Below are 12,771 nucleotides of genomic sequence, written 5' to 3'. Positions count from 1 at the left end.
CTCTACTCTGTGGACAGATCGTCCCCTAGGATTATGCCTGACAGAGATGCAGGGAAACAGGTGATCTGGAATGGGATTCATAAACTGGTGGGCAGTTTTGTAGCCTGATGTGGCGACATATATCAAAAAGTTATAAGAGAAGGTATCAGCTTTTAGAAATTTATCTTGAGGATATCTTAGGTACATTAAGATGTATATACAACATTTGTTTAAATAATAGTTCTTTATAATGGAGCAAAACTAAATGAACAACAGTCTGTGATCCGTTAACATTTGACGGGTCAGTTCACGCAATGCCTGGCAGCTCTGAAAGCTCCCGGGAGAAGAGCGCTTTGTGACGTGGGAAGACGGGCATGAGACCTTCTCACTGTGCGAAAAGCACAGGCTGCCCGCAGTCTGTACAGTGTGAACTTCTTTATCCCCCTCGGGAGAAAAACAGATCTGTGTGGGTGTGAAGCCTGGAAGGAGGTGGACCACAGTGTTAACAGTGGCTGCTTTGAGTCAGTGGTGTTATTAGTGACTAGTCTTATTATGTCCGCTTTTTAGTATTTTCCGCACAGTGTGGAACAATCGTGTGTTATTTTCATGGTTGGACTTAAGGAGTTAATAAAAATAGTAAATCTTCTAAATCAGTTCCCCAGCTGTGCCAAGAAGGGGCTGGCTGATGCCTGAGGGAGTTCAGCCCTATAGCAAGTTCACTAAGGAGCAGAAACTTGAACTCAGGCCTCTTAATGATCAAGCTTCTTAAGAACAAGTTTTGGAACTTGCTCTTAAGTGGGAGTTAGGGATTTGCAAATACTAACTACTATGTATAAAATAGATAAACAGCAAGGACCTACTGTATAGCATAGGGAACTATATTCAGTACCTTGTCATAGCCTATAATGAAAAAGGATATGAAAAGGAATATATATATATATATATAAAACTGAATCACTATGCTGTATGCCAGAAACTAACACAACATTGAAAAGCAGCTACACTTCAATTAAAAAATAAATTAAAAAACAAGAGTTAACCATTAAAAAAAAAAAAGGAAAAGTGGGCTTTTGTTTTCACCCCAGTGGTTCCTTATCTCTCATATCTAAGACACTCTCTTTAGGAAATGTGGAAAGAGCTGCAGCACAGAGGCGTTCCTCTTGGTGTTATTTATGACAGTGGAAACTGTGTGCCGTTGGAACGTTCAGTCATGGGGCATGTTTAAGGAGGACACACCCACTTGATGGAGCATTGCGTGGCCAGTGAAATCGGTGGCAGTGAAGAGGTGGGCCAATGTGAATAAACGCCGTGGTAGTTATAACATGTGATGGGGAAAGTCAGGACATAAAATCTGTATGTTGTGATTATAATGATAAACATAGGATCCAGAAGGGAACATGACATCCTGTGAATAGCTTGTTAAGTAAGGGTGATGGAGATATCAGAAACATTAATTTTCTGTTATCTTAAAAGTTCCAGTCTTTCTATAAATTTATCTTCTATGAAGAAATAAAATATTATTATTGTATAATAATTCCCCCAAACCTGAAGAAGTAAAAATAGACGAGCATCTTTCCAAATTCTCTGCCTAGGGCTGGATTCTGGACGGCATCCCTGAAACGCGAGAGCAGGCTCTGATGATCCAGACCCTGGGCATCGTCCCCAGACACGTCAGTGAGTGGCCCCCGACCCCATGGGGCCCGTTCCCCAGAGCTGCAGCCCCCAGATCCACGAGTGAGCGCCCTGCTCTGTGTCACCAGCTCCCCGGTGTCCACCCTCAGTCCAGGCACCATCCAAGAGGGGTTTGATGGGCCTGTGACCCAGTGGGAAAAAAGAAGACCCAGCAATCGAATTTCCCACAGAGCTAAATGCATTCAGGGCTTGTGCTAAAAAAATGTGGGGTTTGGCTTTGACCCTGGTGATTCCCTGTTTCAGGAATCAGGTATCTGGGAAACTCTCTTTAGCCAGTAATCCCAAATGTGGTGAAAGTGTTCTGTACCAAGATGCTCATTGTGGTGTCATTTATGACAGGGACGGCGGTCCTCAGGCCAAGTTCAAGTGCAGGCTCCCTCTGTCCAGAGATAACACGTTTGTGTTCTGGGCCAAGAAGACCTCTCTTTTAAGGGATTATTGGGGATGGGAGGTGGTGGTTGGTTAATGTCCTCATGCAGCAAAAGCTCCGGAGCTCACCATGCTCCTTTCTCCTCTGCCAGTCGTGCTGAGCGCGCCAGACACGGTCCTGATTGAGAGAAACTTGGGGAAGAGACTTGACCCTCAGACTGGAGGTACGGCCGTCTCCACCCCGACCCTCCCCACCCCGGGGTGGGGGGCAGGTTCCGGAGGTGATCCTAGGAACAGACCCATGCACCCCTTACTGAGCACTTACCCTTAGGCTGTGGTGGTAGGCAGACCCGGATCTGTGGCTCCTGCCCCCTTTCTAGCTGTGGGATGCTGGGCGATTTCCCCAGCATCTCTGAGACTTGGTTTTCTCATCTGGACTTGAGAATTAAAATACCGAGCCCTGTCTTACAATCCAGTCACTGTGAGTATGAAATGAGGGCCTGCAGGTGGGTGCCTGGCTCAGAGTGAGCGCCAAGGTCACGGCTGTCCTGCCCTGGTGCCGAGGAGCATCATCGTTTCGTTACTGTTCAGAGTGATGTATGAGCAGACCTGGAGCCAAAGCCTCGCGCTGCACCACTGATCTGGGCGAACCAGCGCCCCCGGGACTCGCAAGCTCTGCCTCTGGGATGGTGGGTGACTAACCACGTACCCCTCCCCTTGCAGAGATTTATCACACCACCTTCGACTGGCCCCCTGAATCTGAAATCCAGAACCGACTGATGGTGCCAGCAGGCATCTCAGAGGGGGAGACTGCACAGAAGCTGCTGGAGTATCACAGGAACATCACCAGGATCCTCCCCTCGTACCCCAAAATCCTGAAAGTCATCCCTGCTGACCAGCCGTGTGTGGACGTCTTCTCCCAGGGTGAATGCTGACGGGCCCCTCCACCTTCCCGTCCTGGTGACACCTAACCTGGCGGCACTGCCAGAGGCCAGTGTCCAGGGTGTGCCTGGGACCCTGAGAGTCCAGTCGTGGGTGGCCCAGGCTCCCTGCGCAGAAACAAGTGTGGAGTCCCTGGGAGAGCCCCATCTAGAGATCCTGGGCTAATGGTCTACCCTCCCAAGTGGTCAGGTGATTTGACAGTGAGGGGGTGGGGCGAGGAGAGGTGAGGGGTGGGGTGGGAGGGACATGGAGCAAGAAGTTTTGACCTGAGTATGAGGGCCTATGATGAAAAAGAATATGAAAAGGAATATATATATATGTATAACTGAATCACTACGCTGTACACCAGAAATTAACACAACATTATAAATCAACTATATTTCAATTAAAAAAAAAAGAAACAACACGGTGAAACTGCAGAACACCAAAGGTAGAGGAAATTTAATAGCAACCAGGTGGCAGGGGGAGGGATAAATTAGAAGTTTGGGATTAACAGATACACACTACTATATATAAAACAGATAAACAACAAGGACCTATTGCATAGCACAGGGAACTATATTCAATATCTTGCAATAACCTATTATGGAAAAGGATCCGAAAAAAATAGGTGTATGCGTATGTATAACTGAATCATTTTGCTGTGCACCTGAAACTAACACAACTAACACAACATTGTAAATCAACTAAACATCAATTAAAATAAATACAGAAATAATTAAAAAGATAAATAAAACAAACAGCCGTACAAACCAAACCCACCACCACCACAAAAAGCAAAAAACTGCAACACAGCCCGGGTGTCCTGAGTCCTCCGAGGACCGGCGCTGCGCTGCCGTCCAGAGCAATGACCAGTGTTGACAGCGCGTCCCGGGAGCTGGCTGCAGCAGCCCTGTGTGGGGAGCGGGGGGGTGGGGGTGTCTAATGAGTCCCGAGACTTTGGAGCCAGGTGACCTGACAAATCCCAGCCCCACCATCCAGCAAGCTGTGCAGTCTGCGGTGACTCTTTTACCCCCTCTGAACCTCAGTAGTGTCCTCCCTAAAATGGGAACAAAAATCCTTCCCTCCGCACCGACTTGGGTGAGGCTTTCGTGAGGTCCCAAAAAGCGTGTATCTACAGCTGTGAGCCCAGTAGCTGGTGCGGAGAAACGGCTCAGCAGACATCAGACATCGCTGTCAGCATGATTCAACAGCCTGTTCCAAAAGACAAGGAACCTTAGAATAATTCTGCCCCAGAGCAGCTGAATTATCATCTTTTTAAAGTATTGCTGAGCTTCAGCTGTCCCCGCGCCTGCTTACCCCTTCTACGCAGTGCCGGGTCCCTGACACCATGAACATAGCACCGCGGGCACTTAAGACACTTGACAGTTTACAGTGTCCTTTTTTGGTATATTCTCTCAGATCTCTTCAGGAAGTTTTGTTTTGGTGGGGAGGTGGTCTGAGCTCCCTGGACCGGCCCCCCCACTGGCCCCCACCTGCCAGTGGACTCATCTGAGCAACTTCGCTTTACTGAGAGCCGGAGACGGTGCAGCCTGGCCCTCCGAAGGGGTCAGTCAGTGGTGGAGGATGTCTGGAGAATGATGCTACTTTAAAAACTGCCAGGCGTGCGGATGCCTTATAAATTTCCAGTGATTTTGCATCTCGGAAGGGTCTTTAGTAGCAGACACTGCACTCTAAAGATAAACAACCACAACATTTATCTTATGCCATGATTCTGAATTTACACATTAATTACTTCCAAATTACTTAATTAAATTTAAAAGTTCAGATGATCGTTCATAAAGAATTCATGCCTGGAATTGTAAATAAAAATGTGAGTGTCTGAATATTAATTATTATTAATTAATAATGCAGAGAGATAAATTGAAAATTGGAATGCCAAATTCTCTCTGTGTTGTTTTTTTAATCTCTCTGCAGTGCATCCAGCAACCACATATTTTTAAAAAGAATAATTAGATGTTGAGACTGTCTGGGGGATCATTACTTCTAATTAACTTAGTTATTTGCTGTAAATTAAGCATCGTCTGTTAGCCGGCTGCTTCGCCTGTAGTGTTGGTGCCCTTCAGATGTGCCGGGTCACGGAAGGCCTGAGAAGCAAGGCAGCCTTGCTCGAATCTCTTCCTCCGGGTTAGTCTCAGCGGTGGAAAGTGCCCCCATGGCAGCGGGTTTGGGAGAGCTGCCCCAGCCCTGCCAAGTCTCTGTAAAAGGGGGACGAGAAGAACGCATCCCTCGTGGGACTGTGCTCGGATCAGAGCTGTTAAGGCCGGGAGAGAGTCTAGCTTGGCGGTGAATGCCTGCTCGCCGTAACGATGCTGACTGTCACCCTGACCTTGAAGACGGGCAGGTTACCTGTGCATTTAGCTCTAAAAGAGGGGGATCGTAGTGTCTCTGATGATCCTTCCAATCAAAAAAATCCTACAAGGATTGGCGAGTTCAAAATTTGCCCAGTGAACATCTCCCAGTGGGTCTCAATTTTGCCCTCCTACCCCCGGGGGACATTTGGCGACGTCTAGAGGCATTTGTGGCTGTCACAACTAGGGAGCACGCCACTGGCACCTGATGGTAGAGGCCAGGGAGGTGAGCCAGACGTCAAGAGTGCGAGGCTGGCAAACCCTGCCCCCTGCCACAGGCTGCAGGGTCGCAGGGTTCCTGAAGGCGGCATGTGGGCTCGGCCCCTCATCCTGGGTGAAATCCATTTGCAGGCAGGAAGGTGTTTCAGGGCCACCCTCAGCCGACCTGGCACAGAATGATCTGGGCCCCTGGCAGGAGGCGGGCCTGGGAAGGGAAACCGGGTTTTGATGGGAGGCGGGGTGGGGAGCTGATCCGCCCGCGGCCTCAGCACGCGGAGTGGCTGCCCTTTAAGGACATCCTCAGCCTGCTCTCACACCCCCTCCTCCACCCTCCGCTCTGGGTGGGAGGTGACCTGGTTTGATGTTCAGTGGCTTTTGGCATCCAGGGCTCCCCACGGCTCAGGCTTCTCACCCCCGTCTCCCCACTTCCTTGCTCATCAAATGCCGGGGGCACTGTGGGCCAGGGCCACACAGCCCCACCTGCCCGCTCCTGGGACCTGTTTGATCGCAGCCTCTTTGGAGGCTCGCAACAAAGTTGGTGTCACCGGAGCACGGCTGCCAATTATTCTCCACCAATTCCCGAGTCCTTTAGAAGTCCCCGCGTGCCAGGCCCCCGTGCGGCCTGTGCATTTATCAAAGTTCGTGTCTGACTCTAGGTCAGCCCGGTCCCAGGGCTTCAGGGTGAGGCTCAGCCTGGATACAATTTAAAATCTTCTCAACCCAATATTCGGAGTGTGTCCTGTGTCCCGGGACCAGCCCCCAACAACACTGCAGCCTTCCTTGGACCAGGAGGGAAGTGTGGACACCGTGCTGTGGGAGAAGAATTCCAGGGCAGGGCTCTGCTCAGAGGCTGGCTTCTGTGCATCATTGCCCCCTCCCTCCTTGGTACCCAGGCCGGAAGGGTAATTCCTCCCCCCGCAGCTTCGGCCTGTGGCTGCTTGGCAGATGCACAGAGGGTTTCCATGAAGCTGTAAAAGACAGAAATAATTCCTGCCGTCACGAGACCCCAAGCAGAGGCAGAGTCGGCTGGTTCCCCTTCTTTAGGACCAGGGTTTATTATCCTCACATATTCTCTCTTCCAGCTCTGACCTATGTCCAAAGCATCCACAGATCTAATGCCCCGTTCACCCCGAGGGTGCTGCTGTGCGGGCCCGTGGGCAGCGGGAAGAGTCTGCAGGCCGCCCTCCTGGCCCAGAAGTACGGCCTCGTCAACGGTGAGTGCCCCGGAGCCAGCCTTCCCGGGTTACGGAGCGGGAGGCGGAGGTCAGCGTCACCGCTCTTTCTTGCTCTCTGCTCTGAACCATTTCCCATTAGTCCATCTTTTCAGGGATAAGGGTTTTTCCTCCCAAAGGTCATTGCCATAAAAACATTAACCGATAAAAACATGTCCACAGCCCAGAGGGCTGGAACGTTTCCTGATCCTCCTTTTTCTTGTCCTTTGGAGCAGTGGTTTTTCTGTGCTCGGCCCCAGAGGTGCTTCCGTCCGGCCCCTGCAGTCTCGCATAATGGGGACCTGCTGTTTGTTTATCTCCTCCCGCCTCGCGTGGCTCCCCCAACCCGGGTCAGCGTGCTGACAGGCAGACGATTTCTGAACCAGGGGAAGACTTCTCGCTCAGCACCGTTTCAATGAATATTTTACCAGGAGGAGAGAAAATATTGAAATCAGTTCTCCAGGTCTTTCCTGGGGTGGTCCCAGGCGGTCGTGGATGCCAGCCTGGCTTCAGGAGGGTAAAGGGTGGAAAGGAGGCTGTAGCAGACATAGTGCTGGACGGAGGCAAAGGCACTGGACCCCTCCCACTTCAAATGCTCCAGGAGTCTAAGTAGCCCTGCTTTATTCACCAAGGGGACGTGAGCCCTGCACCCCACATATGTAAACATGCACCTGTAGCCCCCAAAGTGTGCACACACACCACACAGATACATGTGTATACTCTCACACACACTATATATATATATGTATATGTGTATACCATCCCAGAAAGATCAAGTTTGGAATAAAAATGCTTTCAGTTACGTCTCCTCCAACTTAAAATTCCAAAAACCACTGAGATTCCTTAGCCAGGAATCAATGACAGAAATCATACCCATAAATTGAAGGCTCAGAGAGCTGAGCAATTATTCTGATTAGTATGAAAAAAGTAGTAACGGTCGTATTCGTGTTTTAGTGAAAATACTAAAGAGTAGGATTCTGACTTGACGAATATGGAAAAATAGACTGGGCCCTTTAGGGAAAAAAAGGCTTTTACTTGTGTCAGTGGTTTTATTTTAATGGCATTATTCAGATGATTCCTCCTCCGTCCGAGTTTACCTCTTCAGAGTACCGTAAGGCTGCCTTTCCCACCAGGGGAAGGACGACCCCTTTGTTAAGAGCGAGCAGCAGCCTGCTGGCAGCTGCACCCGCGCGCTTGTGTAAGCGCCTGCGCTTCCTGCTCCGTGAGGACACGCGCGGGGCTGTAGGGGGCAGCCCCTTAACGGCAGAGGGAGGGCCTGACACCACGACGGCAGTACCTTCACATGGCGCCCAGCTTAATGCAACTCACTGTCACTCTGCTGGATTTTGCTTTTGCAGACGCTCTCATTCAAGGAAAGTATTTTTTAATCTATACTGTTTCCAGCACGCCCATCATAAAGAAATGAAATCACCTGCCTAGATTTTTTCCAAAAATGAAAATAAGAAGAGCTCATCGTGGTTTTTGCTTTGGAGCAGAAGGGCCATTCTGGGGCTCTTTGCAATAATTGAGCATTTGGAGACTAACCTAGAAAGTTCACATTTCTCAGAGATATTCTTGATAAATACAAGACATTGTGAGATTTCCATAAACCTATTTAGGGAGCTGTGGTTGGCAGAGGCAAGCACTGAGCTTGAGGTCTCTTGGCAGAGGCCTGACTGCACCCAAGGCTCCGGGAACCGCCTGCCCCACCCCACCCCTTCGGCCCCCGGCCTTCCTCTGACTTGGTTCTAATCTCAGCATCTATGAACCTCTCAGTCATCGGAAAATATCTCCAAACAAGCTAACATTCACACCAACACGGATCTCGTGTTATTGTAAACAGGCACATCTTTTTGAAGATGAAGATCACTCTTGATTAACATATTCGCTGTGCACATCTTTCGGTCCCGTGATTTCACACCTAGGATTTTATTCTGCTGAAACACCCAAATACTCGGCGAGAGATGTGAAGACTGTGTAATGAACAATAAAAGACAATCCCAGTCCTGTTCATGAGAGGGTTAGTTAAGTAAGTGATGGGCAGCTATTAGAAAGACACCTCCCGTAAAGTGCCTGGATGTCCATGATGTGTTGTTGCATGAGGGTGGGGTGGAAAGCAAGTTGCTCAGCAGTGTTCAGGGAACGGTCTCGTTTTTGTTCAAAAACATGTTAGCCTGTGCTCAGAAAAAGTCTGAAGGACCATCCGTATAGCAAATCGGTTATCTCCATAGAGCCATGTATTATCAATTCTGATTCTTTTTTCCTGCATCGAGCATGAATTTTCTAACCAGAAACAACCGTGAAAAATTCTGTTAAAATATGACTGATATTAGTCATTGAGTGCCTGCTGCACACAGTGCACTGTATTTGGTACACAGATGGGGACAATGTAGGGAGAATGAGAGGAACTTCAGGACAGAGGTGGGTCCTGCTGGGCTGGGGGAGGGGAAGGAGTGAGCCGAGGCAGGGCTGGTCCTGGCAGAGTCCCGGATCTTCTGTGTCTGCAGCCTTCGTACTTGGACCCTCTCGGAAGTCTTTCTTCGTGAGAGGTTGTAGGTTGAGGTGGCCATGCACGGGGGTTCTAAACCATCCTTTCCCGATAAAAACACTTACTGTTACACAGTTTTCTCAACTCTTCTTTAGCTGCATCTCACAGAATTTTAATACATTGTGTTTTATTATTCAGTTGAAAGTATTTTCTAATCTCCTTTGCGGTTTCTTTTCTGACCTGTGTATTATTTAGAAATGTATTGCTTGGTTTCCAAATATTTGGGAATTTTCCAGATTGTTGTCGTTGTTGAATTCCCTTGGGGTCAGAGAACACACCCTGTGTGATTTCAGCCTTTTGAAATTGATTGATCCCTTTTTATGGCCCAGCATTTGCTCTGTGTTGGTGAACTCTGCGTACGCTTGGAAACAGTACATACTCTGGTATTGCTGGATATCGTGCTCTAAGAACGCCAGTCAGGATGAAATGCTTGATGGTGGTGTTCACTGCTTCTTTGTCCTTAACGCTTTCTCTCCACTTATTATTTCAGTATCTGAGAGAGGTGCGTTAAACTCTCCAACTCTGACTGAGTTTGTCTACTTCTCTGCCAGTCTTTGCTCCATGTAATTTGAGGCTGTGATACTATGTGCGTGTACGCTAAGCACTGTCGTCGCTTCTTGATGAAATCATCCTGTTCTCTTGAGGCCACGGTCCTCCGCCTCTCCAGGAATACTCAGTTTCTTGACGTCTGCTTGTCTGATAAGTGTCCTCTGTTCTTTTTCTTTTAAACTGTCTGCCTTATTTTCTAAACATGTGACTTAGAGTGACACATAATTGGGTCCTGCTTTAAAAAGATTCAGTCTGACGTTTTCTGCCTTCTAGTTGAAGTGCTTAGTCCATTTCCATTTAAAGAAATTTTATATATAGTTGGTTTCAAGTCTGCCGTCCTGGTTTTCTGCCTTCTGTTTGTGTAACCTTTTCTTTGTTCTCCTGCCGACTTTTGGATGGATCAAATACTTTTTAGCAGTCCATTTTATTTCCTCTGCTGCCTGTTTAGCTGTATCTCTTCGCTTGTTTGTCTGAGGTTGCTCTAGGGGTTAGATGTCACCCCTCGCTTACCATGCTCTGCCGTGAGCTGGCGTGCCGCCTCCTCTGTGTGACACACGGGCCTTCCGGCCTGGGTTTCCCTTTCCCTCCTCGCACTGGCCCTTTGTGCTGCTGTTGTCACACCTCTACTTCTACATCTGTTGTAAACCCTACAACACATTGTAATTATTTTCGCTTTAAACAGTCTTTTTTTTTTTTTGAAGTCAAGCAGTGGGAGAAAAGGGCTTCTATACAGACACAGTGTCAACACTTCTCACTCCTTTGTTTAGATCCAGGTTTCCATCTGATACCGTCTTCTTTCAGCCTAAAGAATTTCCCTTAACGTTGCTTGTAGTGCAAGTCTGCTGGTGAAATGCAGCTTTCATCTGTCTGAAAATGTCTTTGTTTCACCTTCATTCTTGAAGGATGTTTTTGCTGCATATAGAAATCTATGTTGACAGGCTTTTTTTCCCCTCTCAGCACTTTAAAGATGTCATCCCATTGTATTATGACTTGCATTGCCTCTGATGAGAACTCAGATTGTTTTTCTCTTTGTTCCCTTGTATATAAAGCATCTTACCCCCGCCCCTAGCTGCTTGTAACGTTTTCTCTCTCTCTTTAGTTTTCAGAAATTTAACTGTGATGTACTGAGGTGTGGTTTTCTTTGTGTTTTGCTTGCGTATCAGAGAGTCTTGGGTCAGTGGGTTGATGTTTTAAATCAGATTTTGAAATTCTCCTCCCATTATTTTCTCAGTATTCTCTCTCTCTCTCTCCCTTTCTCTCCCCTTTCTGGAATTCCAGTTACATGTATGTTAAACTGTTTGCTGCTGTCTTCCAGGTCCCTGAGGCTTTCTTCTTCTTCCAGTCCCTCCCCACCTTCTCTTGGCTTCAGTCTGGGTACTTTTTATTGCCTGTTTTCATCTCTTCAGATTTGCTGATTGCAGCCCATCCAGTGATGTTTTCCATTTGAGGTACTGTATTTTCCAGTTCTGGAAATTTCATCTGGTTCTTTTTTTTTTTTTTATAGTTATCACTTCTCTGCTGAGATTCCCATCTTTTCATTCATTTCAATTATCTTTTCTTTTAAAGTTTAAACATTCATAACAGCCATTTTGTAGTTCTTATGTGCAGCTTCTGACATCTGTGTGACCTCTTGATCTGATTCTGTGGCCTGCTTTCTCTCCTTGCAGGGGATCACAGTTTCCTGGTGTGTTTTATTTTGTTTTGTTTTGTATTTTGCATGTCAATTAGTTTTTTTTTTATTATGTGCTAGACATCGTGGTTCTCACATTCTTGAGAGTCTGGATCGTGTGATCCTGCTTTGAGAATATTGCATTAAAAAGAATGGAGTTCTCACAGGCAGTTAATTTGCTGGAGGATCAACATAATCCTATTGAGGCTTATTTTTAGTCTGTGTTGAGGTGGGATTAGTGCTTTGTCTAAGGCTTGTGTATCCCTGCACCTACAGTGCGGCCTTTCTCAGGTCTCAGCTGAACGTCTGGGGTTCAGCAAGGTCTCTGACTCCGGCTGTCAGAGTGCCAGCACCTCCCTGCACAATGTGGGTCTCTACTCGGTTCACGGCTTCCCAGGAGCTTTTCTCTGCCAGGCCGTGCGGGGTCTCCCCCTACATGTGTCCAGCGCTGCACTGACCGGAGACGCTAGTGTGCCCTCGTGCAGATTCCCGAAACTCCTCCTCTGCACCCTGCCTTCCATCCGTTATCCTGTCCCACAAAGTCCAGCTGTCTCAGGGCCCCAAACTCCAGGCCTTGTTTTCTGCTGCTCTGGTTGGGTTCCCCTCTGCCCGTGCTGTGCTTTGCGAAGTGCCCATAGGCAGAAACCCAGGGTGAGTGCGATTCCCTTCTCTGAAGGATCACAGCCCTGTGCCATCTGCTATCAAGTGCCTGAAAAAGGGCTGCTTCATAGATTGTGTTTAGTTTTACGGCTTCTCGTGACAGATGGTAAACAGGATACCTGTTCCTCCTTCCTGGCCAGAACTAGAGGCTAAGCATACGTCTGATGTCACACAGACCTGGCTTTGCATCCAGCTCTGCTGCTCGCTGGCTCTGGGACCTAGAACAGCTTGGGTGCTTGGTCCCTCTTTGGCTCTCAGTTTCCTCGTCTAGAAGCAGCAGGTCGTTGTGAAGACCGAGTAACACAGCGTGCTTAGCACAGTGCTCGGCGTGTAGAAAGGGCCCGGCTTCCGTCAGCCTTTGTTATTACTTACGTCTCCCTTGGTGGGTGCGGCCGCCAGGCGCTTTGGATGTGGCCACTGCCACCACACAGGGAATGAAACAGATCACTGTGGAGGAATGCATCTCTGGCAGTGGTCGCTGTCTTCAACATTCACTTCATCCAGCTAATTTTAGGATCGCCTTTGGTTTCTTTAATACAGGAACTAAAGGCCTTAGCTTTAAAGTTAAGAAAGGCAAGGCTG

At 48.1% G+C, this 12,771-nt stretch overlaps 1 protein-coding gene across 5 annotated transcripts in view; it reads left to right on the top strand.

Annotated features, from left to right (window-relative positions):
• AK8 (adenylate kinase 8) overlaps window positions 1-12,771 on the top strand; it is a 121,091-nt gene that overhangs the window by 41,936 nt on the left and 66,384 nt on the right. For all 5 annotated transcript variants that reach the window (XM_072960362.1, XM_072960363.1, XM_006216597.3 and 2 more), the window contains 4 exons: window positions 1,572-1,653; window positions 2,193-2,264; window positions 2,764-2,964; window positions 6,635-6,766. In XM_072960362.1, the coding sequence (XP_072816463.1) occupies window positions 1,572-1,653; window positions 2,193-2,264; window positions 2,764-2,964; window positions 6,635-6,766 (487 nt within the window). The remainder of the gene's footprint in view (window positions 1-1,571; window positions 1,654-2,192; window positions 2,265-2,763; window positions 2,965-6,634; window positions 6,767-12,771) is intronic.

The sequence above is a fragment of the Vicugna pacos genome, chromosome 4 (assembly GCF_048564905.1).
Source record: "Vicugna pacos chromosome 4, VicPac4, whole genome shotgun sequence".
In the NCBI taxonomy this organism is placed as follows: Eukaryota; Metazoa; Chordata; class Mammalia; order Artiodactyla; family Camelidae; genus Vicugna; species Vicugna pacos.
Note: the sequence above shows the minus strand (reverse complement) of the source record. Positions and strands in the feature narration are given on the sequence as shown.